The sequence below is a fragment of the Tamandua tetradactyla genome, chromosome 1 (assembly GCF_023851605.1).
Source record: "Tamandua tetradactyla isolate mTamTet1 chromosome 1, mTamTet1.pri, whole genome shotgun sequence".
In the NCBI taxonomy this organism is placed as follows: Eukaryota; Metazoa; Chordata; class Mammalia; order Pilosa; family Myrmecophagidae; genus Tamandua; species Tamandua tetradactyla.
In genome coordinates, this window is record NC_135327.1 from 141824855 (window position 1) to 141852178 (window position 27324).

Below are 27324 nucleotides of genomic sequence, written 5' to 3' on the forward strand. Positions count from 1 at the left end.
ACACCCTGCGATACTGATATTCCTTTGTTCTTCTTCATGCAAAAACGTTTTTAATTTGTACGTGTAGTCACTATCGTCGTACACTCTAGGCATTCCTAATTTAGACCATCTCAGTCTTTATTGTCTTTCTCTCTGATTTCATTTGTGCCTCCAGACTTCCTCCCTCTATCATTCTCACATTCAGCTTCATTCAGTATACTAACATTATTGTGCTACAGTTAGGTAGTATAGTGCTATCCATTTCTGAATTTTTACAATCAGTCCCATTGCATAATCTGTATCCCTTTAGCTCCAGTTATCCCAATTCTACCATATTTCTATCTCCTGATGGCCTCTGTTCTTTTTTTTTGGGGGGGGGGCTTATGTTCTTAACTAAAATTCTCATTCATTAATGTTAGTTCACATCAGTGAGACCACACAGCATTTGTCCTTTTGTTTCTGGCTAATCTCACTCAGCATAATGTTCTCAAGGTCCATCCATGTTGCTACATGCTTCATGACTTTATTCCATCCTACAGCTGCACCATATGTATATACCATATCTTGTTTAGCCACTCATCTGTTGATAGACATTTGGGCCATTTCCATCTCTTGGCAATTGCAAACAATGCTGCTATAAACATTGTTGTGCAAATGTCCATTTGTGTTTGTGGTAGTTAGATTCAGTTGTCAATTTGGCCAGGTGGAGATACCTAGTTGTGTTGTTGTGGACATGAGCCAATGGTACATGAACCTCATCTGTTGCTCATCACATCTGCAGTCAGCTAAGAGGCGTGCCTGCTCTAATGAATGATGTTTGATTTAATTGGCTGGTGCTTAAATGAGAGAGCACAATGTAGCACAGCCCAAGCAGGCGCAGCATACATATCTCAGCACTCGCAACTCAGCCCAGGTTTTTGGAGATGCAGAAAGAAACCACACTGGGGAAAGTTGTTGGAACCCAGAGGCCTGGAGAGAAGACCAGCAGAGATCACCTTGTGCCTTTCCATGTAAGAAAGAATCTCAGTTGAAAGTTAGCTGCCTTTCCTCTGAAGAGCTAATGAAATAAATCCCCTTTTATTAAAAGCCAATCCATCTCTGATGTGTTGCATTCCAGCAGCTAGCAAACTAGAACAGTGTTCTTGCCCTCATGTCCTCTGAACAGATACCTAGCAATGGTATTGCTGGATCCTATGGCAATTCTATACTTAGCTTCCTGAAGAACCGCCAAACTGCCTTCCACAGCGGTTGTACCATTTTACATTCCCACCAATAGTGCATAAGTGTGCCTCTTTCTCCACATCCTCACCAGTACTTGTTGTTTTCTGTTTCATTGATAATGACCATTTTGGTGGGTGTGAAATGATATTTCATTGTGGTTTTGATTTGCATTTCCCTAATAGCCAGGGAAGTTGAGCATCTTTTCATGTGACTTTTAGCCATTTGTATTTCTTCTTCCAAGAAGTGTCTGTTCATGTTTTTTGCCCATTTTGTAATTGGGTTGTTTGCCTTTTTGTTGTAGAGTTGAATGATCTATATATTCTGGATACTAGATCCTTACCTGATTTATCAAACACCTGACATTTGTGAAGGCCAAAGTAAAACTATTTGCTTAATGAATAACAGTCTACAATGCACAGTGACTATCTGCCCATATTTTAACTCATATTAAAAAAGACGGGCTCTGCTTTTTAATAAACTATCACTTCCTTATATTTGAAATCTCTATGGTCAAGGTTCAGGACTTATTGATTATATTTTATTTAAAAAAGTGTGTTCGAGGACTCATTGCCTCATTTATGCGGCAGTATTATTTAAACTTCTTAGTATAATATTTTTAATGCTTTAGTATATATTACATATTTGTATTTTAAATGCAGTTCATTTTACATTTGGTAACTTCATTTGATATTTAGAAGTTGTATAGAATAGTTTATTCCATATCATTCTACTTTACAATCACATGAAATGATATAACATTAGAACTGAAAGCCAATTAAGATCATTTTGATCATGAAACTGAATAACAGAACAAGAATCTGAAACTGAAGATTATTTAATTAATTGGTAGAAGAGCCAGGGGTGGAAGTTATGTCTTTTACCCTTGGTCCTGTATTCTTTTCACTATTGCATATGGTCACTAGCACTTGCCATTGTTGGCTTCTTTCAACTTTCTTCATAACCTAGATTTTAAAGGATGAAATGGCTAACTAGAAGTCTCTCTCTGCAGGATCATGGTATGTATGTACACTTCTTGCCAAATATTCTATCCTTAAGGTCCATAGTTTATATCATTAACTTTCTTCTTTTATTATCTTTCAAAATTTTCCTCCAGCTCTTTAATCAATCACAATCAATATTAATATTTATCTACAGAAAATTTCTGTTGTGAATATTTTATAGTTACAGTAAGCCAACCTCAAAACTAGAAAAAGTTACCTTTGGAGAGTTAATCTAGTAAAATCAACAAATAATTGCTGATATTCACTATCTGAATATATAACCCAAGAAAGTGTCAATTAGAATAAACATCTGGCTCAAACTCAAACTGGGAGATTAGACTACAATGTTAGGGAGAAACGCTGATATTTAACAATAAGAAGGAAAGCTAGAACCTAATAATTGCAAAAAAGTATAACCACTGGAGTTATATTAGCTAAAAAAGGGGACATCAGAAAGCAAGACTTTGGGTGTCTATACACTGCCCACATACAGGGCAGGAATTTTTAGTGAGTAAGGCAAAATATTGGGGATTCCCATTGGTAAGATGTATGCTATGGTGAAGAAGGATGCATCAGATTATTTGGAATTCCTGCTATATAAATGAATGGGTGATGGATAGACCTGTGCTGATTCTACTGACTATTCCTTCAAGCTTAGCAGTTTTAATTTTCATGGCTTATTAATAAATGAGAATTTTTATTTTTCTATAAGAGTCCTCTTTGCTCGGATAGCATGAGCCAGTGTCAATGACTATGCCACTGGGGTCATTAAGAAAACTAGTTTACCAGCCTCTCGTCTCCCTCACCTCTTTCTTTGCAAGAGTGCCCACATGTCCTCTTACATGTGCATCTAACAAATTTTCTGCCTGCTTATGCTAAGAAAAAAAAAAAAGAAAAGAAAACTGGTTTACTAAATCTATAAACCTGAGAACTGCACAGTTGACTTTGGTAACCCCACTAAGGTTACTTGTGAGGCTCATCCTGATTGCCCAGCTGTCCTCTTTATACTTCATTTTTATTTCATCTGCCAAAATGCAAGAATTTTCAACGATCTAAACTAGCAATATAAATAACAAATAATTTATATCTGACTTTGGAAGCGTATCCTATTGGAATCATGTTGTGCAGATATTCTTAATTAAATGCTCCTAGGTTAATTCTAAAGTTATTTGGCATATCTCAGCATATATCCATGGAAGCAACTCAAGAAGTGGGCTTGATGGCAGAGAAGCCAGTGTCTGATGTAAAAATCGTGGCAGCTTTAAGGACATATTAGAAAGGATTGGAGGGTTCTGCGAACGAGTCTCTCCTATTCTAACTGACCTCAAACCTTTATTAGGGGCAGCCCCAGTAGCTAATATTTGTAAAGCACTGAAATCTGGCATGTTACGCATGCTAGATATATGTAAGTAAGTAATAAATGTTTACAGAATTGAATAATCTGAACTGCAAATAGAGAAGCCAGATCTGGTGATGATGTAGACTTCATCCAAAAGATGCTTATCATTCAAGGGTACAACCTGTAGAGAAAGTCTTAGGATGTTAACATTTGATATAATATTTGTAGCATTTCATTGCATATTTCAATGTTATGATAACCATAGCTGGTAAAGCTATTCTAAATAATAGTCTTTGAGGGAAAGAGCCACATGAAAACTAAATTCCCTTTTTGAAAATGTAACTTTATTAAGCTTTGAACAGATATTAAAGAATCACTAAAAAACAACAAAGAGAGGTGAAAGGTCACAGGTAGTGTGGGTTTAGAGCACTGTATCAACAGATATATGAACTGAACTTTCAGTTCTCTCCAATTTCATTAATAATTTGTTCCTGAAAATCCTCACAGCAGTTTTAAGAATAGTTCGTGAACTGTATCTGCCTGTCAGAGAGAAGTGACATACACATGGGAGCCTCCCCCAGCCCAGAGTGACAGAAGAAGGAAGTCCAAAAGGAGCCAAGACTTTAGAATGATGGCAGACTTTATCTAAAGGGTCCCTCTGGGGGGTGATTTATCTGTTCTGTGATATTTCAGTGACAGCAGCTCCTACAGAAGAAAATGAATTCTTCAGCTTCATACCCTCCAGTACACTGTAGAAGGGTATGACTCAAGTGTATCTTGTACAGCAATATTTCAATAAAAACTAGCTATATGGTCAGTTTTTAAATATTTTAAATATGGTTTTAAGTACCGTTAAGATATTTATATCAGAAAAGTGATTTGTTGAAGATTTCCTATGTGCAGGGCATTGGGCTAGAAAAGGAACTAAGCCTTGACCTCAAAACTTAATAATTTAGCAAGGAAAACAAGACTAATATATATGAAAGAATGACAATTGGTAGTAAACTCTGTTGTGCTTTCATAATTGCAGTAAAAATACAGAGAAAAAATACAACTGTGAGCTAAAAGAACTGGGCACACAGATGATGCCCAGTAAACATTTGTTGAAGGAATAATAAACAAATGAACAATTGAACCAATGAATGATGCATGCTAAGTTGTAAAAAAAAAAAATGTCACATTCGTTTCTGTCTCGTTCACTGCTTTCTGGCACCAAGAACAGGGCTGGAGATGGGTCTTCAGTGAAAATGTGTTGAATAAATGAATGTATGGAGGAAGGAAATAGACCTTGAACTGAACTTTGGAATTTGAGCAAGTTTTTCAGGAATGGAAGCCACTGCAGATTGATATGAACTGAGGAAGAGACCAGGTCAGAACAAGCAGCAGCTATGAAGGAGGAAGTGTGATCTGCTCTAGATTAACAATCAGCCACAGATTTTCCTAAGGTGCCATATTTAGTGAGAGGTTACTTATAAACCATCTATCACATCTCAAATCTCTTCCTATATGACTCTATTAGATAACAAAGTAATTAAAGTCTTTTCTGTACAGCCCCCTTCCCTCCCCTCCTTTACCTTTCCTCTTCTGTCCTTCTCTCCTCTCCTCTAACATACCCTAAAAAGCACCCTTTTGGGACCCTGCTTTCTACCCAAGAATTAGACCTCAATTCTTCTATGAGCACCACACCATCGAGGGTACTCTCTTAAAAGTCACAGGTAGCGTCTCTGCCCTTTCTTATTTAACTTTCTCTCTGTAGCATTCCCTACACTGTGGATAACCTCCCTGTCATCATACCCTGGAATCACTCTTATCCCTTCCTCCTTTTAGTGAGAATCACGCCACCAGACACCATCCTGGTCTGCTCTCTCTCCTTTCTTAGTCTCATTTGTCTACTCCTTTTCCCTCTACCTACACCCAGAGGAAGGTGTTCTCTAAGAATTTTTCAAGTTCCTTTGCTTCATCTACCTTTGGTTAGGAAGGGAGCACTGTAATTCCAGTGACTCCAATGATCACCTGCACACTAATGGCTTTCAAATCTGATACAATTTTAAAAAGAATTCCCACTTTAATATGGCCAGTCTTCCAGAACCTTAGCCTTCGACATAAGTAATATCAAAATCTTCTGTTTCACACTTGCCCCTTTTATTTTTGATAGTTCCTATTTTGGGAAGTGGCATCACCCAGGAGAGAAGTTTGTGTCCCTTAGTTGATTTCATCTCTTCAGTTATCCCTTCTCTGTCCCCTTTACTTTACCACATCACAATCTTAATTCAGTCCCCCTCCTTTGTTGCTTGGACCAGGGTAAGAGCCTCCTAATTTGAGGTTGCCAGATAAAAATACATTGCATGAAAAAAAAATACATTGCATGGAAAATTCTTATACTAAAAAAAATTCATTTTTTAGTCAAAATGATCTGAAATTCAAATTTGACTAGGCTGTAATTTTTTTTTTCCCCTAAATCTGGCAACTCTACTCTGACTGGTCACCTACCCTCTAATTTCTAACTGTTTCAGACTTTTCTTACATTCCTCCCAGAATTTTATTTCTAAAACACAGGCTAGATTACAGAATTGACAGCCATCCTCTGATGGTTCCACACTGCTTACAGAAAAGGAATCCAAACTCCTTAGTAAGGAATTAAAGAAAATCACTACTCTAGTTCCTGAGTATGTCTGAATGTTTATTACAGCTTTTTTTTTTTGATCTAAGATGTCCCAGGAATCACTTTTAATGAAATGAGAGCCAGTCTGAATTGAAATTACCTAAAGGAAGTGAGATATGGCCTTTATATATATATATATGTAAATCTCAGAGTCATAGTGATGATACTGTTAAATTTAAGAAAGATTACAATATTATATTTTACACTTCTACAATTCCCCACAACTTCCGTTTTATCATCACATAATTACTGAAAATAAGGTAGCATCTCACAAAGTAATGTGCTCGAAAGCATGATACAGCCTGTAGTTCACTATGCAGGATTTGTAAGATTATCACAAACGCCAAGCGAAGGATGTAAGAGAAATGAATAGTCACTACTGGAGCCTAGCTCAAGAGGCCTTCCATCCTGATGAACCCACATCTTTGTCAGTAAGCTCAAAGGCTGCATAATGTGTATTTCCTGCTTCAATTCCAGGTGTCACCCGTGCTTTTCGAGTTATGCAACGAAAGAGGCACTTGACACTTACATCACTGGAATGGCAGTGATACTACATGATATTATTGCTAAAACGATCAATTGAGTAGGTCACAAATGTCAACCCTGATTCTTCATTGTGTATTTTTCTATAGTTTATTTTTTTTGCTCCATAATAATTTGAGGGAAAGTATGTCTTATGAACCTCTTTTATTTATGTGTTTATAAAAACAAAGTAGAGAAGACCCCAAAGTATTATAAGCCTGCCCCTTTCTCAATTTCCCACCACTAAAGAGTCATAGAATGTTGAAACACCCATGAAAACAAATGACTCACCTTGATGAGTGCCTTTTGGGAAACTAGGGTTGTTGACCTAGTTGCTTTTTCCTTAGCTTTTCTCCCATTCTCATTTCAGTCATAACTATTGAGGGAGGGGTGGGGAAGAAGTTGTTATAGTGATTTGCCTTCAGGCCTAGTCATGGCAAGCCAAGATAAGCTTTCTTACAGAATAGTTCCAGTATGGCTAGCCTGAAGCAGGCGTGAATACCAGAGGCTTCTGCTCTGTCATCCAAACTCACACTGCATGAATTTGTATTTTATATTGTGGATAACAATCATGCTTCCTTGGGGTGGTTGTTTGCTTAGAATCTGACCTGGGTCAACAAAGTTTGTTCAAAATGTACCTACCCATAACGAAGTAAAACCTCAGGTTTCCGTAACCAGTTGTGTCCATGTATGGAGTACATAACCTCCTCTCTCCATCTTTGACGAAGACCATTGATAAACCCGACTCTATTGTTCCACATTCTGTACCAATGACAGCTCCCAAGATGTCCCACCTTTTTAAAAAAAAATGAGAATCAGTAAGAGAATATTAAATCAAAGCTTTATAAAATACAGTCTTTTACCTTTAATGAAGAACATTCTGAATAACTGTGAAATAAAGAAGTGATACTACAATTTTTGGTAATGAACAAACCTTTAAACACATCCCACTCCTACCTGTGGTCTTCCTGTAGAGGATAGGTTTAGTCAAAAATATGTATAAGGTGTCTATTTGTCATCAAAGCCCCTGTTTCAGACTGGGACAGTCTTTATTCCCAAAGTACTTACACTTGAGACAGGGGATCAAATTTGAACTAAGAAAACAATGAATCACAAAGCACAGTATCATAATATCATAAATAATCAGATGTTTTTAATGAAATTATTTATTTCCTTAAGCAAGCAAACAAAAAAAATTGCTGGAATTTAAGTTTCAGCTGGTTCTAACAGAAGAATTCTTTGTAACTTCTTCTGTTTCATCTACTCTATGGCCTGATGATATTCCAGCTTCTAAGCCCCAAGTTGGTCATGCTGACATTTTAGCTCTTCTTTTTGTTTTGAAGCTTATCTGCCTGTTTCTTAAGTTCATTTTCTTATAAAGATACAATTTTCATATTCTTTCAGTTCTTCCTCTGTGAACAATTATTGATGCAATGTCTCCCAGTTATCTAGCTTCAAGATTTCCTTTTTTCTCTCTAACTATCAAAAACTTCCAGCCATTAATCAGTTTTTGTTAGCATCAGCCTTACCAATTACATGTTTCCTTGTTCTAAGCTTTTCTTCCTCCATTTCTACCATATCACCCTCTTCATTTTTTGGTTTTCTCCAACTCTTTAGTAAACAAGGCTTCTAATTTTTTCTCCAACTGTTTAGTTTTTTTTTCAACTCTACTAAACAGACCTTCTAATTCTTGTTCATCAAGGAGTATCATTACTGACACCATGTAATTTGAAAAATGTCTTGGGGTCAAAGTCATTATGATACATTCCATCATGGGAAGAAGTATCCTTTCCATACATCTTTTGCATTGATTTTTGCTTCCTGGACAATTGACTTTGAGATTATTTTCATGCTTTTTCTTCATTTCCTCAAATTTAGATTGTTTTTTCATTTTTCTTAATTCCGTGTTTTAAAATAGCCTCTCATTTAGAGTTCTTTCATCATTTCATGTTTTAAAAATTCTTCCTGTCATGTCTTGTCATAGAGTTCAGATCCCTTTAGTGATTTTCATTAGCATATCTAACTCTGAATTCAAATGTGTCAGGATTCAGGTGGTTCAGGGGATCTGTTTTAGAAGATTTGTTGGGCTATGCCTAGTTAAGATTGTTCACTAGAAGATGAGCAAAACATATGGCATAAAAATAAATAATATGGGGAACTTCTCAAATGTTAAAATAAATTTAGTAGATTGAAATGCTAGTGATCAATGAAAGGGAGGGGTGAGGGGTATGATATGTATGAATTTTTTTCTGTTGTCTTTTTATTTCTTTTTCTGAATTGATGCAAATGTTCTAAGAAATGATCATGATGATGAATATGCAACTATGTGATGGTATTGTGAATTACTGATTATATATGTAGAATGGAATGATCATATGTTAAGAACGTTTGTGTTTGTTGTTATATTTTTAAAAAAATTTAAAAATTAATTTAAAAAATTGAAAAGAAAAGTCTATTCCCAAAGTAAAAAAAAAAAAAAGTTACATGCCCTCCCCCCTCTACGTGGGACATGACTCCCAGGTGTGTAAACCTCCCTGGCAACATGGGACAGAAATCCTAGAATGAGCTGGGACTCAGCATCAAGGGATTGAGAAAATCTTGACCAAAAAAGGGAAGAGAGAAATGAGACAAAATAAAGATTCAGAAAAAAATAAAAAAGCTTGTTCACTAGAAATAATAAAAATGTCAACAGGGGCTTGGTTAAAGAAATTATAATATATACACATAATAGAATTCTATGCAGCTTGAAGGAAATACAATTGAGCTTCAATCAGCATTTTTAACCTTTCCACTTCTTGTTTCTTCGGTTCATCAAATTTTGTCCTCCCAAGTTGACTTACTAAAAATAGCTCTTTGTTTAACCTCCTATTCTTTATTTCCTCTATGTCTGCTTTCCGGAGCATTCCTCTGAAATGTTTGTTCCTAGCATGTCAATCCTTGATTGAAATACTCATCATAATAAAGTCCAGTATCTGCTGATTCTATCTTTGTACTTTACATGGATTTTTTTTGTTTTTATTTCTACCTTATCTATATCTATAGGTACAATTTAAAAAGCAGTATGTAGACATGTAACCAAGAAGAAACAGTATTATAGTAGGATGTTCCTTTACCTCATCTACTTTTTTCCATTATCAGACCAATAGGAATTGTATGCTCATTTCCTTTATCACCCTCTTCTTCAATCAAAAGGATAGAGATCTTTAGGCAGGTAAATAATTTTTATTTCCTCTTCACTGATAAGGCAACTGAGATCAGAGAGGTGAGATAACTTGCACCACTTCAAGAAGAAATGGGTCTTGGCCTAATGCTTTTCGGTTTAAAACTACCTCTTGTCTTGGTGCATCGGGCTTCACCTGCTGAGTGTCCTACACACTGGCCCATCTCCTTGTACAGTGTTTTGCACATTAAAATGGTGCTAGTGTGAAAAACTCTAAGAGCTGGTAAGAATCTAGCAAGTTTCAAAAAGGAGATGGGATTTAAACTGGGTCTTGTCAAATAGGTATTTGGCTAGTTAATTTTTGCTAAGACTCTTTCCTAGGTACTTACACAGTTAAACTCATTTAATTCTCACAATACCTTCTGAGATAGTCAGTATTACTATTTCGCTTTAGAAGAAGAAACTGATACACTGTGCCAGTAAGGATAGCTAGCAAAGGGTGAGGGCAGGATTCTAAACCAGCCTGTGTTCTGAACCATGAAGGTGTACTGTATTTTGGGTTGATAAAGTCAAATGGATACAGGAGGAGAAATGGAAATGAGCCTGAAACTATTAACAGTGCAGATACCAAACAGACCTTGGTAGAGGTTGAGTGTTGGGAAACAGTAGAAAATACATTTGAATAGTAGAGTGGAGCCAGTCCTTGGAGAATTCTAGGAGAGGTGTTCAGACTCCAAGCAGAAAATAGAGTCTGTTTCTAAATATTTCTAAAGTGCAAATACGATTATGTCTCTCCTTTGGTGAAGATCCTTTAATGCCTTCCTGTGACTATCTTGATAAATACCTAACTCTTTTTATGTGGAATACAAGGTTCTTCTCTTATTTATTTATTTATTTATTTAAATTTTTACATGGGCAGGCACCGGGAATCAATCTGGGTCCTCTGGCATGGCAGGCGAGCATTCTTGCCTGCTGAGCCACCATGGCCCGCCCGTAAGGTTCTTCTCCATCTGGCCCAATGACACATCTCTTGTCCCAATTCTCTGGCCCTGCCTTGCCTCCCTGTCTTGAATCAAATCTTTTACCACAAACAATAAATTAAAAGTTACCAAAGCATTTCATGTTTTCATAGGCCCCCTATTTCACACATATCTTTCCCTGTCTACCAAAAAAACTCAGAGTCATTTTTCAAGATGACCTTCAATCACTGAACACTCTCCGGTAAAGCCCTTCTTCAAGTCCCTACCCTCTCCTAGCCAGTCTCTTCACCCCCATCCCAAACCGAATTAGATTTCCCCTTCCCTCTCATCCCATTTTTCACATTAAATTGTCAGCATGTCTTCATATGCTTTTCTTTTTCTCTAAAATGTCAACTTCTGAAGCAGGATCCATGTCTTATTTTGATGTTCCTAGACCCTAGCCTAGTCCCCAGTACACAGTAGAAGCTCAATAAATGTTTGTTGAATGACAGAAACATGAAAGGATTCCAGATGTGGAGGGTTAATGAAATCGACCCAATGCTCTGTGTGGATCCCAACCTCAGTTTCCTCTGATTTCTATAGTCTCGCTCTTGTCCTTTGGGACAGTTCACACCCAGGGCATTAAGCATAAAGCTGCCCCTGTAGCTATCCTCTTATCACACATTAGTCAGGTCTCACCATCAGTCTCACCCTCAGTTGGTGATCTGATCTCTCAATTTCAATGTCCCATTGCACCTGCTCTTGATGCTAGATGCCACATGACCACTTGGCTTTGGTTTGGGAATCCCTGTCACCTGAAAGTCATGGTTCTGGTGGTTCAGACTCTTCTCCTTCTTGGATCTTTGTCTGCTAACTAGACCCAAGTCCTGGAATGACCTCCCACATCTTTTCTTCTCCATCAACCTTGGCTCTGGGCACACACTTTGAATGTCCAATACATTCAAAGACATCCTCAGGCTGAGATCTCTTTTCAGGACTCATAGGCCTCAATGATATGGGTAGGCCTTTCTGCCCCAATGCTTCTCCCTTTATTCATAATCTTTCTACGCCCCCTACCAGCCTTTCTGATCTCTCTGTCCCCTTACCTGCTGGAGTCTAATCCATCTGTTGCCACCTAGGTCCTGGTAGGTGAAAACAAAGCAGTGGCTCAATAACAGCCGATCAGTCCAAGCAAAAGGTATTAACAGCACATCACATACAGATGACTTTGAAAGGACTCCAAAAAGAAACCTTGTAATACATTTTTGACTACTACAGAAATCAGGGACTGATTTCTGTAATAGCCAAACTATTAAACTATTAAAAAACTATTAAAAAAGGTTAAAATATTTTTTTAACCTTTTTTAATTGTATAGTATTACATATATACAAAGCAGAGAATTGAAAAAAGCAATAGTTTTCAAAGCACTCTTCAAAAAGTGGTTACAGGATAGATCCCAGAGTTTGTCATGGGATACCATACAGTCCTCTCATATTTTTCCTTCTAGCTGCTCCAGAATATAAGACGCTAGAGGGCTTAAATATTTTTTTATCATCACAATCGACTTTTTTTTTAGGGACTGGATCAGTTTTAATATTACTTTCTCAGTTTAGAATGTTCCTACAACCCAGGTGGGAAACTTCAGAGGAAAAAAATGTAAATTTTATATTTGCTTGGAGTTTCCATTTCTCATGGGAGATCTTCTTCCCTTTGACTCTGAGAGGAATCATTTCCTAATCATCTCTTAAGGAATTGCTGCTCTTCAGTATTCCACATTTTTATAGGAATATCACCTCTACTTCCCATGTGCCAACCAACCTGAATGGGTATGTTTTAAAACTCGATCCTTAGCCTTAGGTTGTATCTGGGTATGATAACTTGAATAACCTAAGTTTTAGCAGAAGGGTTTACTTACTATTCAGGCTTTAAATTTTCCGTTGCTAACAGCAACTGCTCATTTCCTCTCCACAGACCCTAGGCTATATATATATAAAAGAAAATGATTATACTTTGCCCAGCATTTCTATAGGTTTGTAGAGGTAAGAGGGAGTGTAGGAGCTCAATCAGCCTTGTTGTGTCAGTTTCAAATATTTCAGCCGGGTGGTACTATTAACAATGACAGTAGAACTGAAGGAGAAACAGGTTAGATCACTTTTGGGGCCTCATTTAATTATGCTATCAGGGGTGTTCACCCAACAAATTAAAGGACTACTGTTTGAATGTGTCCAATTCAGTGTCACCTCTTTGAATCAGTGAATTTCTCTTTCAAGTAAGATTCAAAATATTTCTTTTAGAAAAAAAAATATCTATTTTAACACTTAGGCTGGTTACTAACTTTTCTACTTATTTCACACATTCAAATTGCATGCTTTTTAATGGGTGATTTTGTTATAAAGGAAGCAACTTATAAATAAATAACGAAAAAAGAACTCAAGTATTAGTTGCCGAATTTTTACCGTTTCCCTACGGTATGAAGATATGTTTCCTACTAGGAAAATAAATATAAAGGATTTTAGCCATAATTTCCTCCACCCAAAGATTATTACATATTGAAACTGTCTCTAAAGAATGTATTTAAGTCATAGGCTCAGTTCTTAATATATGGACACTAGTTCCATTAAATTTCATTAAATAGCAAAACTTGGTTGGGAATCATTAATATGTACAAATAGAATTACAGCTCTTTTAGATAAAATGTTTAGCCATTCTAGTTAAAAAGGACATGTTATAGTTCTTGCTTCTACAAAATTTATCAACTACAGTTGACAATTCTGTTTTCATAGCAAAGGCTCTTCTGGAAAATATTTTTAGGGACAACTAACACTACTACAAAATCACATATTTAGCAACAGATATTGAAGGTGAATTATAGGAAGCATTATACATGATTATAAATACAATTTAGTGATTGTGTGGTTATTTTATGAGGGAAATTTAATATTTAAAATGCATACTTAACATTATGAAACTTTTATTTCTCATTTATTTCTGGTCATGTCTGATTTGGTATTACTACTTATACAACTAACGCGCCTACAGATGGAGAAAACTAGGACACACAGAGGTAAATGGCTTGCCTAAGTCCAAACTACTGGCTTCACTCTCAAATGGAGTACGTTGGTTCTCAGTTCACTGTTATTTTGGTAGTTACAGCTCTAATGGGGTTACTCTGTCAGGCTGATATGTTGAACCATTTCAATAGATTTAGAACCAAAAATGTTAGGAAATGTCTTTTTTTTTCTTCTTTTAATTTTAACAGATTATATGAAACATACAGGGAGCATAATGAATAACTTTTTGTAGTAGTTCTTAAAAATACTGAGCCACTAGCAAATTTACCAGGAGTCCTACTTGAGTTATACAAGAAAATCTCAAACAGGTACACTGGTCTTTTACGTGCTCCATTAATCCCGATTAAAGCACTCAGTCTACTGATCCACAGGGCAAACTAAGGTTATAAATGATGCAGATGATGACTCCTTTAGGCATCTCTCTGCTTTAGAGTATTTTTCTAGTGCAAAATTAAATTGATCAAAAAGATGGAATTATCATGGACTTAAGTACCTTCTACTCAAGTGAGAAATGAGATTAATAGACTCGTCCTCTTAGTTATGAACTAATAGTTTATAATCATTTATTAGTTGTAAACTAATAACTCTTCTAGTTTAATTTAAATGAAAAATTTTCATGACCTCTACCCCAGACAGAGCTGTATGAGATAAGATTCAGACTATACATTCATTTTTTATCTTTTTTTAAGTTCAATATATCCATTTTTACTTCAAATTAATCTTTATCTTTCTCACTCTGATGGAAGATAACAAGAGTGAAGTTATTCTCTTCAGAAATTCTAATATTTATCATCAAAAGTGAGATGGGAAATTTAATTTACTTTGAAGAGAAAGAGCAGAGAGAAGTCTGAAGTGGGGAAAAATAAATTCATAAAAGTCCCCTGCTTTGAGTGGATGTTTAAACACTAGTTCAAACATGGTTGAAGGGAAAGCATCCTTGAGGGGATTCCAGAGCTCCATCAATGACTGAGGGAACTCTCCTCTCTCGGGGAGAGACTCTCATCTCCCTGGACTTCAGAGTCCAGACCTAAGAGGTCGCAAGGTTGTGGTCATTTCCAATTACAAAAATGACGTGGTCCCTGACTCTCTCCTAATATGATAGTTACATGAAGCGAAATTATCACATAACAAAATCACTGAGGCCAGCAGTGTTATTTGAGGACCTTTATAGTTATAGTATTTTCTTGGATGTTATTACAATAATTTCCCTCAAAAGGAGTGTAACTTTTCTGTGGCTTAAATTATATTTTCAGGATGGGCAACGGTGGCTCAGTGTCAGAGTTCTCACCTGCCATGCTGGGGACCCGGGTTCAATTCCCAGTGCCTGCCCATGTGAAAAAAAAATCTTTAAAAAATTATATTTTCGCCAAGGAAATGCATTTCAAGTAATGATGTCTTTGGGGGAAGAGCTCTTTACAATACTGCATATATATTTATTCTGATGACTAATTCTAAAACAAACAAAAAAAAACACAAAAAAACCCCCTTTATCTTATTATAAATACAGTTGTATCTGTTATTTATTATCAATAGAGGGGGTGAAGTTGTAACACAGAAAACAGTTTTGTAATCAATTAAGTGTCTTAAGGAAACCTTGTTCCTTAGAGACAGCAAGGTCACAATAATGTTTATAGTTAAAAAAATAACTTCCTTTCTGTGTCTTAAAATGAGAAATATTTTTTTGAAAGCAAAAATACTTGAAGGGCGGGCCACGGTGGCTCAGCAGGCAAGAATGCTCGCCTGCCATGCCAGAGGACCAGGGTTCAATTCCTGGTGCCTGCCCATGTTAAAAAAAAAACTTGAAATAAATTTCTTAGCTGGAAAGCTGATGCTCCACCCTATTAGCTATTTCAAAAATACTTGGAGATAAAAACAATTATGTTTTCATCAGCTCATACTTCAGTACTTTTTCCCCCCCAATCTTATGGGGTTTTTTGTTCGTTTGTTTTTTATTAGTTTTTCAATTTTTAAAAAAATACCAGAAAACACCAAACAAATGCAAACATTCTTAACTTTTGATTATTCCATTCTACATATATTAATTCACAATATCATCACATACTTGCATATTCATCATCATGATTATTTCTTGGAAAATTTTTTCTGTTTTTTTTTATTTCTTTTTCTGAATAGATGCAAACTTTAGTACTTTTAAGAATGGTATATATTCTTTGAGGGGAAATTCGGCAATAACTATAAAAATTAAAATGACATGCACACATATATCTGATCCTGAATTTTCCTTTTTCTTTTAGAAACTTATTTTTCAGAAATACTTACAAAATACACAGAATGTTACTATGATATTCTTTATCTTATCAATAGACTTTCAGTTAGATAAACAGTGGTATATTCTCTTTTAGAGATAAACAGTGGTATATCCTTCTTTAGAAACAATGAAGATCTGTATTTATTGGCTAGAAGAGACATTTATAATATGTTGTTCAGTAAATTAATCAAGTTATAGCACAGTATGCAAAGTATCATTCTCATGGGTTTTTTTTCTGGGGAGACATGGTCATAGGAAAATTTCTAAAAATATTTTAAAAATACGCTTATTTTAACAGTGAAGAATGGGATGAGTATGGGGAGAATTTCTATTTTACTTTATACTTCTGTTTTGTAATAAGCAAATAAATTCCAGGAAAAACTAAAGAAAAAAAAGAAAGACATTTAGTTTAAATACATTTATTAATTAATTCAGAATGAAAATTTGAATCATCTTATATATAATTATATTTATAAATTGATGGAAATACAAAGCATCCGAACATAGGAAATAGAGGCCTTACATTTTAATCAAATTTTTTCTGTACAAGTATTGACATTAAAGGCGCCAAAGGTAATGAATGGAATGTTTCACATTTTGATTAAATTTGTTATATTTTCCAGAAAACAATAAACCCCCTAAGTGAACAAACTAAGCTATGAACTAGGATGTAGAATAAAGTCTGGCTATACAATTTCATTTTTATCAAATCCATAAGGTTTTTATTTAATATAAATTCTCCGAGGTTGAATACGGTCATTACATCCATAAGGCTTCTATTTGGGATGAATTTGCTGAGATTTAATAAGGGATGTGACACAAGTAAAGACTCTTCCTTATTCATTTATATTCATGAGGTTTATCTCCAGTATGAGTTCTCTGATGTCTAACAAAGCGAACACTGACTGAAGGCTTCTCTGTTGTCACTGCACTTACAGGCTTTCCTTCCAGCATGCTAGCTACTGGGAAGGGTACAGGATGAACTCCATCTAAAGGCATCCCTGTATGCACTACATTTCAACAATTCTTCTCTTCAATTGGTTCCACTGCATTTCACTCAAATTCAATTTTATTTTGGATTTTTATTACACATAGCATGTTTACTTACACTACTGCTGTAATAACACCAATAAAGAACATTGGCTTCAAAATGGTAGAAAGCACTCAGCTTTCTCATCAAGACAGAAATATACCCTATACTGGAAGATTGTTTAAAGAAAATAATATATTGCCTAGGACATTGCAGTCTCAATAAATACTTACTTCCTTTCTCTCCTATGAAACAGAGTGCTATTTTTATTTTAAAATAAGTCAAAGTGGCGTTTCAAATGAATTTCTAAATTATTATGAGTACTTTTATTTTGTTCATACTAGAATTAACAGCAACAATTTTACATGAAAAAGTCATTTTAAGCACGGAACTTAGCTGAAAGGAAAACTGTTTTATCTACCTGTGTATCTTTTGTACTAAGATTTTAGATACAATCTATTTGGGTTACTAAATTTATTATTCATATTATTTATATGGTCAACTGAGCTTTGCTTTAGTAAAAATGAACATGTCTGGGAAAAAACCCCAACATAATGTTAACTCAGACTGCCAATCTACCTATTGTTCATTTACCCTGAAGAAAACCATTGTCCATGCTCAGAATTTTAAACATATGTCTTGAAAGAGCTTCTTCAGAGCAAATTTTAAAATCAGTTACCGTAGGGTATGGGTGGTGGTAGAACAGGACTGTTAGGGCTAGAACTTGAAGGGAACTGGAATTAGGTTGAGAGTGAGGAGTTCAGAGACTCCTGTGTTTGACCATTAGAAAAAGTCAGCAATGCCAAAGAAGGAAAAGGAAATTTGATCCCAGCATAAGTCACGGTTATCCTCTGGTATCTATTCTGTGTCTTGTTGTTTTGTGGAAATTCTGGGTATTGCAACGTGTACAAAAAATATTTGCCACTAGTTGCTTTTATGCTTTTATTTTTTTAATTGGAGAAAGAATCTTCATAGTAGTGATGACTGTAGCCTAGGAGAGGACACCTATATAAGTCATTTAAGAAAAAAGGATTAGGAATATTTTTTAACATTTAAAAAGAGAGATCCTATATAATTGTTTTCGACTGTGCTAACAATATGCTGTTTATTGAAAACTTGGAAAATATTTTGGAAGAAAAAACTCATCTAAACCCACACTACCCCAAAGACAAGCCCAATTAATATTTTAGCATATTTATTTGTGATATTTTTATATGTATATTTTTAAATAGTTGTAATCATATTGCATATATGATTTTGCATCCTGCTTTTTTTTGTCCCTTATATCAGTAATGTACATATTTTCCAGGTTAGTGTAAACTGGGCCACAATATAGTTTATTATGAATGTGCCAAAATATATTTAGTCTTATTCTATTGTTGGATTTCAAAATACAATAATGCGTCATTATACCAGTTAGTGTCCATTATGGCACTGAGGAACTAAATCCCCAATTCCTTAATGCTCACTCATATATTCTGTAGTACAGACAACTCCAAGATTCGTGCAGAGTTCTGGGCTTCTTTCACATACACTCCCAGAGATTCAGGATGGCTTTGTGGCTAGTATTGATCAGGTGAACTACAGGAAGGACTATGGAAAGTAAAGATGTGATGAACAAGTGGGCAGCTGAACATTTGGGTTCCACAGAAAAAAACCTGCCTCTGGCTAATGATCTGCCAAGCTGCTAGGAATTAAATCCTTCTGGAAGACTTCAGATTTTTCTCTCTTTTTTTCCTGTGCTTCAGTAAGGAAAGTCCATTCTTGGGTAGGGATTAGGGACAGTTAGTTTTGGAGGGGCCTATTAACCAACTCAAACAAGCATGGAGGTGCCCAGAGAAAAGATGGCATGCAAACGGGCTGTAAATGAAAGAAGGGTTTAGAATTTCAATGAAGGACTTGCAGAATAATTTAAGCACACTTCATCAAATAGAGCTTATTTTTAAAAATCACTTGAAAATTACTGTTTATATTTTTAAGATATTAAAAACAATTTTTTTTAAAGTCATGCTAGAACCCAGGTCAAAAGAAAACAAGAGCAAATAAAAAATAACAGCTTGCAACAAATTCACCCTGATTTATTTTATCACTTCCAAGTTTTTTAAACATAATCCAACTATCATTTTAATTAATATAGTGTTGTATCTCAATCAGACTTTCATTTTGTTGGTTTATTTAGAGAATTTAATTTAGGTTTCATTGGCTTATTTAACTTTGTTGTGTGATTCTTTTAAATTTTATTAATTAATATAAATATGTGTTTTCCTTTGAGTACCACTTTGGCCATATCCCATTACTGATAGTAATTATGGTGATAATAACAACTTTTAGCTACTTTAATTGCTTATTATATGCCATGAATTGTGCAAAATTCTCTATATATGCTATTGCATAAAGTATCCTTTTTTGGCCCTTTTAATGCTTAAATCTGAATTCTATTTTATCTGACTTTAATACATCTCTTTGTTGTTCTTTTTTATTGCTGCTGTTACATTTGCCTGATACTAGTTCCACTATTTTGAGTTTTAAGTTTCTGCATTATTTTGGTTTGGTTCTCTTTATAAATAGCATCTATACAGCTCTTTTTAAAAACTTGCTGTGAGAATCTCATTTAATAAGTGAATGAATATAACCCATTCAAATTTACTATGTAACTGATATGTTTAGGTTGGTTACTGCCATTTCATTATTATCTGTTTTCTACTTTCCTTGTTTCTTATTGTTTACTCTTTTCACTTTCTTGACATATGCTGAACTGATTAAGTTTTCTTTGTTCTATGTTCCCCATAATGCTTTAGAGGACATATATCCTATATTTGACCTATGTAAAATTTTCAGCACACATATTTAAACTTGAAATTTTCAGTTAACATGAAGAGTTAATTATGATCCATAGTTTCGCCCTAAGCAAGTTAAGTACATTGGCAGCATTTTACTTTCTTTTTCTGTTTCTCTTCTTGCTGACTGCCCTATATCTCTCCCACATTGAGATCATATCGGTTTTATGTCCAAGATTTGATCAAAATTTTTAAATAATCACCAATTACTTAAACTGGATTATGTTTTACTTTTCTGCTTACTGCTGTTTCTTGAATTTCACATCTTCTTGAATTGATTTCTAGGAGGATGTCTTCTAATGATTATTTCAGAGAGTGTTCATGAGAGGTAAATTTTATAAACACTTGTGTGTCTGTAAAGGATTTTATTTTTTTCTAACACTTGAATGATATTTGATAAGGGAAAGAATTTTATGTTGCAAATAACTTTTTCTCAAAACTTTAAGAAACTCATTCATTTAAAAAGTTTATAACTAGTGCCTACTAAGCAAATACTGTGACTCATAATAGAAGCTTTTAGGGTTTCCTCTTTTATCAGTTTTCTGAAGTTTCTCCCTGATGGACTAAGACTGGATTTTTCTATTCATCTTGTTCAACACTTTCACTCATAGGTATTCTGTCTATGTTTTCTTTTTTAATCTTGGAACTTTTTTCAATTATTTCTTTGAATATTTCATTCTATGTATTCCCTCTGAATTTTCCTTCTGGAATTTCTATTATTTCTAGTGTTAGAAATGCTGAATCTATACACACCAGATACCAACTATTTTTCATACTCTTTACCCCTTTTTTAAATATCAAATGACCCTATGTTTGGAGAAGTTTACTTATTTGTTCTTCAGCTATGCCTATGATGATATTCAGGGGGAAAATTTCCTTACATTTGCTTCAGCCATTTTATTTTTTCATTCCCTACATCTCCAATTGTTTTTTTTTTTCTTAACTAAAACCACAAATGCAGCATACGTTCTATCCCTCTGAAGATACTAATTACATTTTAAAAATAAAATCGTTTCTATTATTTCCATTTTCTCAGCTCTTAGTTCTGTAGTTTGATATTTCTTTATTATGTTGATTTTCCTCAGATTTTGTGATTGCAGGTTATTTGCTTAAATGTACTCACTATTCTCTCTGTCTTTGTGTAAAAGTGCCACTGTCAGTGGGACTAACTACCATGAGGCTCTCTATCCCCTTGACGTCTCCAGCCATCTGGGGCACTGCCCTGCCTCTCCATGCCAAGTGTCCATATTCACGACTTTTTCTGGGGTCAGAAGTTTCTGCTCCGAAGTATGTGTGGCAAAGGGATCACCCACTACCAGTCCCTGCTGTGGCACCCCAGAGCCCCATCCTGATTCCTGTGTTCAGCACTGATGAGCAGAGCAGGGCTGGGTCACCTTTGTAGTGTCTTGGTCTATAGTTTCCTCCTTCCATCAGAGCCCATCTTCCTGTCTTCTTTTCTACAGTCCTTCATAATTTCTGGCTCAACAAGAAAGGGCACACTTTCTTGTTTTACACGGCCTGTGGATTCATTTGCTGTAATTCCCAAGTGTTTGGGCAGTGGGGGAGAGTCAAGTGTGCTGTCTTGATGCAATCTCCTAACATTCATTACATTTGTGGAGTTTCTCATTAGCATGTATACTTTGTAACAGCAATGAAACAGGTTTTAAACAAGGTATTTGAATAATAAAAAATATAATTTTTGCATTTGGAATGAAAGACAAGTATAGAAATTCCATATTACAGCAACGTATTTTTCCACAAAGCATCCTCCCACCTAAAGACTGCCTCAACTAGGTGAGATACAGCAGTTGCTAATTAAATGATGTGTTTGTAAGACTAAGCCAAAGTTCAGAAAGACTCACATAAATTATCAGTGTATCTATTAAAGTTTCTCTTTTGCTGAAGTAATAGCAAAAGAGAAAGGAAAAAGAAAAAAAAACTTTGAAATCCCACTTTAAATAATAAACCTATCAATATTGGATTTGGAACAATTTAGTGATGTTAGAGGCAAACAGCTCTTGCATCCTTCTAATCTGAGATTGTGCTGGTTTGAAACTTGACGTACCCCAGAAAAGCCATGTTTTTTAAATCCTATACCACATTGTGGGGGACAGACCTATTGCTTAAGGTGGAAACTTTGATTAGATGGTTTCCATGGAGCTGTGACATACCCAATTGTGGGTGTGACCTTTTGATTGGATGATGATGTGATTGTTCATTCAAGATGGGTCTTAAATCAGTTTACCATAGTCGTTATGAGAAGGCATGGAGAGAAAAAAAGAGTTCAGAGCTGACACAGACGTTTGGAGATGCAGACATTTGGAGATGCTGAGGAAAACTCCAGAAGGACCCACAGGATCTGCGAGAGCTGTTTGAAACCAGAAGCCAGGAGAGGAACCAAGCAGACATTGCCATGTGCCTTCCCATGGGATGCTAAGCAAGGACCCACAGTACTGAAAAGCCAGAACATGGAGAGAACTAAGGAAAGCCAAGAAATCCAGCATTTGCCCCACAGAAGCTAAGGAAGGACCAGCAGGTGCCAGCCATGTGCCTTGCCATGTGACAGAGGAAACCGGATGCCATCAAAGTGTCTTTCTCTGGATGTCTTAGTTTGGGCATTTTTAAGGCCTTAGAACTGTAAATTTGGAACTTAATAAATCCCTTTAAAAAAGCCATTCCATTTCTGATATATTGCATTCCCGCAGCTAATTAGCAAATTAAAACAGAGATTAAAAAAAACTTTGGTTTCAAACAGTAGTAAAACAGCATATTTGGGAAAGTGGTTTTCAAAAAAAGTCCTAATGATCTAGTGGTGTTCTTTTCTTTCTTTTTTTTTTATTATGCAAACGACCATTCAAATTAAGTTAGAGAAAACTGCATATTCTTTTTTTCTCTCAAAATTCTTAGGGGGTTCCTGGATCATGCATCCAAAAAAAAAAAAAAAAATTCTTGTGGGGTGAAAGATAATTAAGAGATAAAAAAACATATTTTTAATAATAAGTAAATTTTTATTTATTTATTTATCTATTTGTTTATTTACTTAAGTGACCTCAAAGCTGCAGGATTCAATTGTCACTCTTGAACAGAGTAAGGATTTACAACCTATGTATTCTAAAATTAGATATATTTAAATATATGCCTATATTTATATCATTATCATTTATAATGATAAATTGTCTGTGTGGATGGTGATGGTTAAAGAAAAGAACAAGAAATTCAGGAAAGGTGGCTGAGAAAACAAAACTCATCAAGAATTTCACTACCAGAATTCCTAATCTGTTTCTCTTAATCAGCTCTTACTCTGGTAGGTAAAAATACTTCATATTAATTTGATTTTGTGAGGGAATTTTTTATGAAGCCACGATTAAAAATTATTATAATAACACTCTTTCCTAGACCAACAATGCAATATTTAGGGCTGAGTGGGTGTGTGGAGGACACACACACACAAATAGTACAGACTAAACCAGCATTTTTGTTGTCACCAGAAGCACAGAAAATACTAGGTCATCTTGTTATCCTTTTGCAACTCTATAACATGATGCCAACTTAGCTGGCCCACCAGATGTGAGGATGAGTGAGGTTACTCTGGGGAAAGTGGCCTGAGATCCTAGGGGCAAATGCCACAAGTTTTTTTTTTATTAGTTGCAAGAATAATTAAATGACTTTAGATGAAATAACTGTAAACCAGTTAGAGTAGCACAAGTGTGCTTTTGTCAAGCACATTATTATACATTATTGGAACAAACTGGATGACAATGCCATGGTCTGGAAGCACCAGCTTCCTAACTGTGACCAAAATCCTGATAAATCCTCCATCCTGAGAAATGTCCAAAAAGCATAATCGAAACCACCTGAGTTATTTAGTGAATGGTATTTACTCTGATGTTCCTCTGTATCCATATTGACTACAACTTCTTTTTCAGGCACAAATATTTAAAATTTATTTTTGTTTGGGAGGGATATTTGATTCAGTTATAGTCACACATTCTCTTTCATCATTAGCTCTCTGTGAAAGCTGAATGCCTTTCAACTTTCCAAAGATCTGTTCACTGGAAATTTTTGTGCCAGTTATGTCTCTAGGCTCCTACACTAATTTTAAAAAACGTATGTGATTGTTTCTAACATCAAATCAATTCTTTTATAAGTTTAATACATAAAGGGGTTTCCATGTTTTTTACCAAATCTCAATGACTATTACTAACAGGGAACTGGATGGACCATTAATACTTCCAGTGAAGCATTTATTTTGTTCCTCTACTGAATGATTTTAATAATGCAACAAGCTAAAAGGAGGGCATTCTCAGAGAGAGAATACCAGGTTATGAAGGCCATAGGTGAAAAAGAAATTGTATCTCTCCTCAAAAGAATAACAGTAAGTGACATTAAAGACTTTGAGTTTTATGGAAAGAAAGAGAAGAAAAGAGAAAGAAAGGAGAGAGAGAGAGAGCACAACTGATTGGTTGTTTGGGATTTAGGTATGTGTTTTGGTTTGCTAGTGCTGCCAAATGCAATATACCAAGAATGGACTGGTTTTTACAAAGGGGATTTATTAAGTTACAAGTCACAATTCTAAGGCCATGAAAATGTCCAAATTAAGTTAAGGCATCAACAAGAGAATACCTTCACTTAAGACTGGCGATCCCGCCTGGGGTTTCTCTGTCATGAGGGAAGGCACATAGTGATCGCTGCTGGCTCTTTCCTCCAGGGTTTTACTGCTATTGGCTTCTGGCCCCAGTGGCTTCTTTTCTGAGCTTCTGTCTGTCTCCAAGCATCTCCAAATATCTGCATCTTGGTTTCATTTCTCTACTCTCCGTGTCGGTTTTGAACTCTCTCTCCATGAGTTTTTTTTAAGGACTCAAGTAAACTAATCAGCACCCACCTTAAATGGGCAGGGCTGCATCTCCATGGAAATAATCTAATCAAAAGATCCCACCCAAGGTTAGGTGTGCTACATCTCCATAGGAACAATCTAATCAAAAGGTACTACCCTAAACAACAGGTCTGCCCCTACAAAACTGGATTAGGATTAAAAGAACATGGCTTTTCTGGGGTACATAACAGCTTTGGACCAGCACAGTATGTATCAGAATATACTACTAGAGATCAAACTTGTGCTTTCTATCTCTGCTCTAGTGGGATGGAGGCTGGGTGTCACTGGGGAGGTATGAGTCCCAAGAGGAAGTGGGTCTCAGTGAAGTGAATGAGTCATGAGTGAGACACGGATGGTACTTGCTTCGAAAGATTAAGGGGTGGAGGTAAATGAGCTCTTGTGTTTCAGAATTTGGGTAACCTAATATGTGGTCAATCTCCATAATCAGGAAGGGGAGTTGAACATATCTTTTTTTTTTTTTTTTAACTTTTTTATTGTATAGTTTAACATATATACAAAGCAAAGAAAGAAAAAAAAAGCTCTTCAACAAGACAGGACAGACACCAGAGTTTGTCATGAGCTACCATACGATCCTCTCATATTTTTCCTTCTAGCTGCTTCAGAATATGGAAGGTTAGAGGGCTTAAATACTTTTTATCATCACAATTGACTTTTTTTTCCTTCTTTTTTTTTGTGAACAATAACATACATTCAAAAAAGCTATGCATTTCAAAGCACAGCACCACAGTTAGTTGTAGAACATATTTCAGATTTTGACATGGGTTTCAATTACACAATTTTAGGTTTTTACTTCTAGCTGTTCTAAAATACTGGAGACTAAAAGAGATATCAATCTAATGATTCAGCATTCATATTCATTTGTTAAGTTCATCTTCTGTGTATAATTCTACCATCACCTTTGATATTTCCATACCTTTCATTGGGGTTGTTTGGGCTATGGCAACTCTAAATTTTTGATATTGGAAGGGTCTGTCACTAATATGGGGTAGGGAGATGGAACTATCTGATGTTCTGGAGAGGCTGAGCTAGGTTTCAGGACTTATCTGGACCAGGGACCCATCTGGAGGTTGTAGGTTTCTGGAAAGTTACTTTAGTGCCTGGAACCCTTGTGTAATCTTATATATTGCCCCAGGTGTTCTTTAGGATTGGCCGGAATGGTCCTGGTTGGGGGTTGGCAGGTAGGTAGCAATGTCTACCTTAAGCTTGCGTAAAAGCAACCTCCAGAGTAGCCTCTCGACTCTATTTGAACTCTCTTTGCCACTGATACTTTATTAATAACACTTCTTTTCCCCCTTTTGGTCAGGATGGAATTGTTGATCCCATGGTGCCAGGTCTGGATTCATCCCTGGGAGTCTTCTCCCACATTGCCAGGGAGACTTTTTCCCCTGGATGTCATGCCCCATGTAGAGGGGAGAACAATGATTTCACTTGCAGAGTTGGGCTTAGAGAGACTGAGGCCACATCTAAGCAACAACAGAGATCTTCCAGAAATAACTCTTAGGCATGCCTATAGGTAGTCTAAGCTTCTATGCTACCTACATAAGCTTCACAAGAGTTAAGACTCATGATCAAGGGCATGGCTTATTGATTTGGGTATCCCTAAAGGTTGACACAATATCAGGGGATTCCCTGATGGTAAGGTTTAATAGTTCCATATTTTTTCTTCCATCCCTTGAACTTATCTTTTGTAACAAGTTCTAATGGGGTAGATAGAAAGAACTGATATTTTTGAGATGGGTTCTCTGTCTCCAGAAGATAAGTAAAAAATCCTTCTGTAATAATCTAAGTTTTGGATTCTATCAAATCTATGTGGTTTGTGAAGAGAGTGGAATAAGCCCTTGTGTTATGTTAAGGGTTACAAAGGAAAGCAGCCTGAATTCTGGGGAGATCCTGGGGACTAAAAAGAAGAGCAATGGTTGCTGGTCCCTCAAGTCCCTCAAAGAGACATCAAAGGACACTTGCCATGAAGCCACAAAGGCACCACGGACCTCAGAAGAGAAGGGATTTGTGGACTGAAGGGCATGAGCACTCGGAGCTGTGCTCAAGGAGGTCAACTAGTGGGCACTGGGAGGTATTGCTGCTCAAAGTGTCAATCTCCTTCAGAGGCTCATCTAGGCCTGTGCCATGGGCTAGACCAAAGAGGCCTTCAAGATGGGAAGGAGCAGGACTGGGTCAGCTGCAGTAGAAATGCAGAGCACAACAATGACACACCCATTGTGGCAGCAAAGAGTCACAGTAGCAGCAGCAGCTTGGACCAACGGTCAGATGTCCCTCTTGTAGAGTCTGAATGATGTTCTTGGGCAATGCAGGGCAAGGGACAGCACAAGAGAGGAATGTTGCCCTTCTTGCCACTCAGGCATATGGAAGTTCAATTCAGTT

At 36.0% G+C, this 27324-nt stretch overlaps 1 protein-coding gene and 1 pseudogene across 11 annotated transcripts in view; both read right to left on the reverse strand.

Annotated features, from left to right (window-relative positions):
- The window catches only part of RELN (reelin), a 530878-nt gene that overhangs the window by 180094 nt on the left and 323460 nt on the right, over nt 1-27324 (reverse strand). For all 11 annotated transcript variants that reach the window (XM_077158967.1, XM_077158900.1, XM_077159048.1 and 8 more), the window contains one exon: nt 7367-7518. In XM_077158967.1, coding sequence (XP_077015082.1) covers nt 7367-7518 — 152 coding nt within the window. The remainder of the gene's footprint in view (nt 1-7366; nt 7519-27324) is intronic.
- Nucleotides 7931-10108, reverse strand: LOC143679197 (nucleobindin-2 pseudogene; annotated as a pseudogene).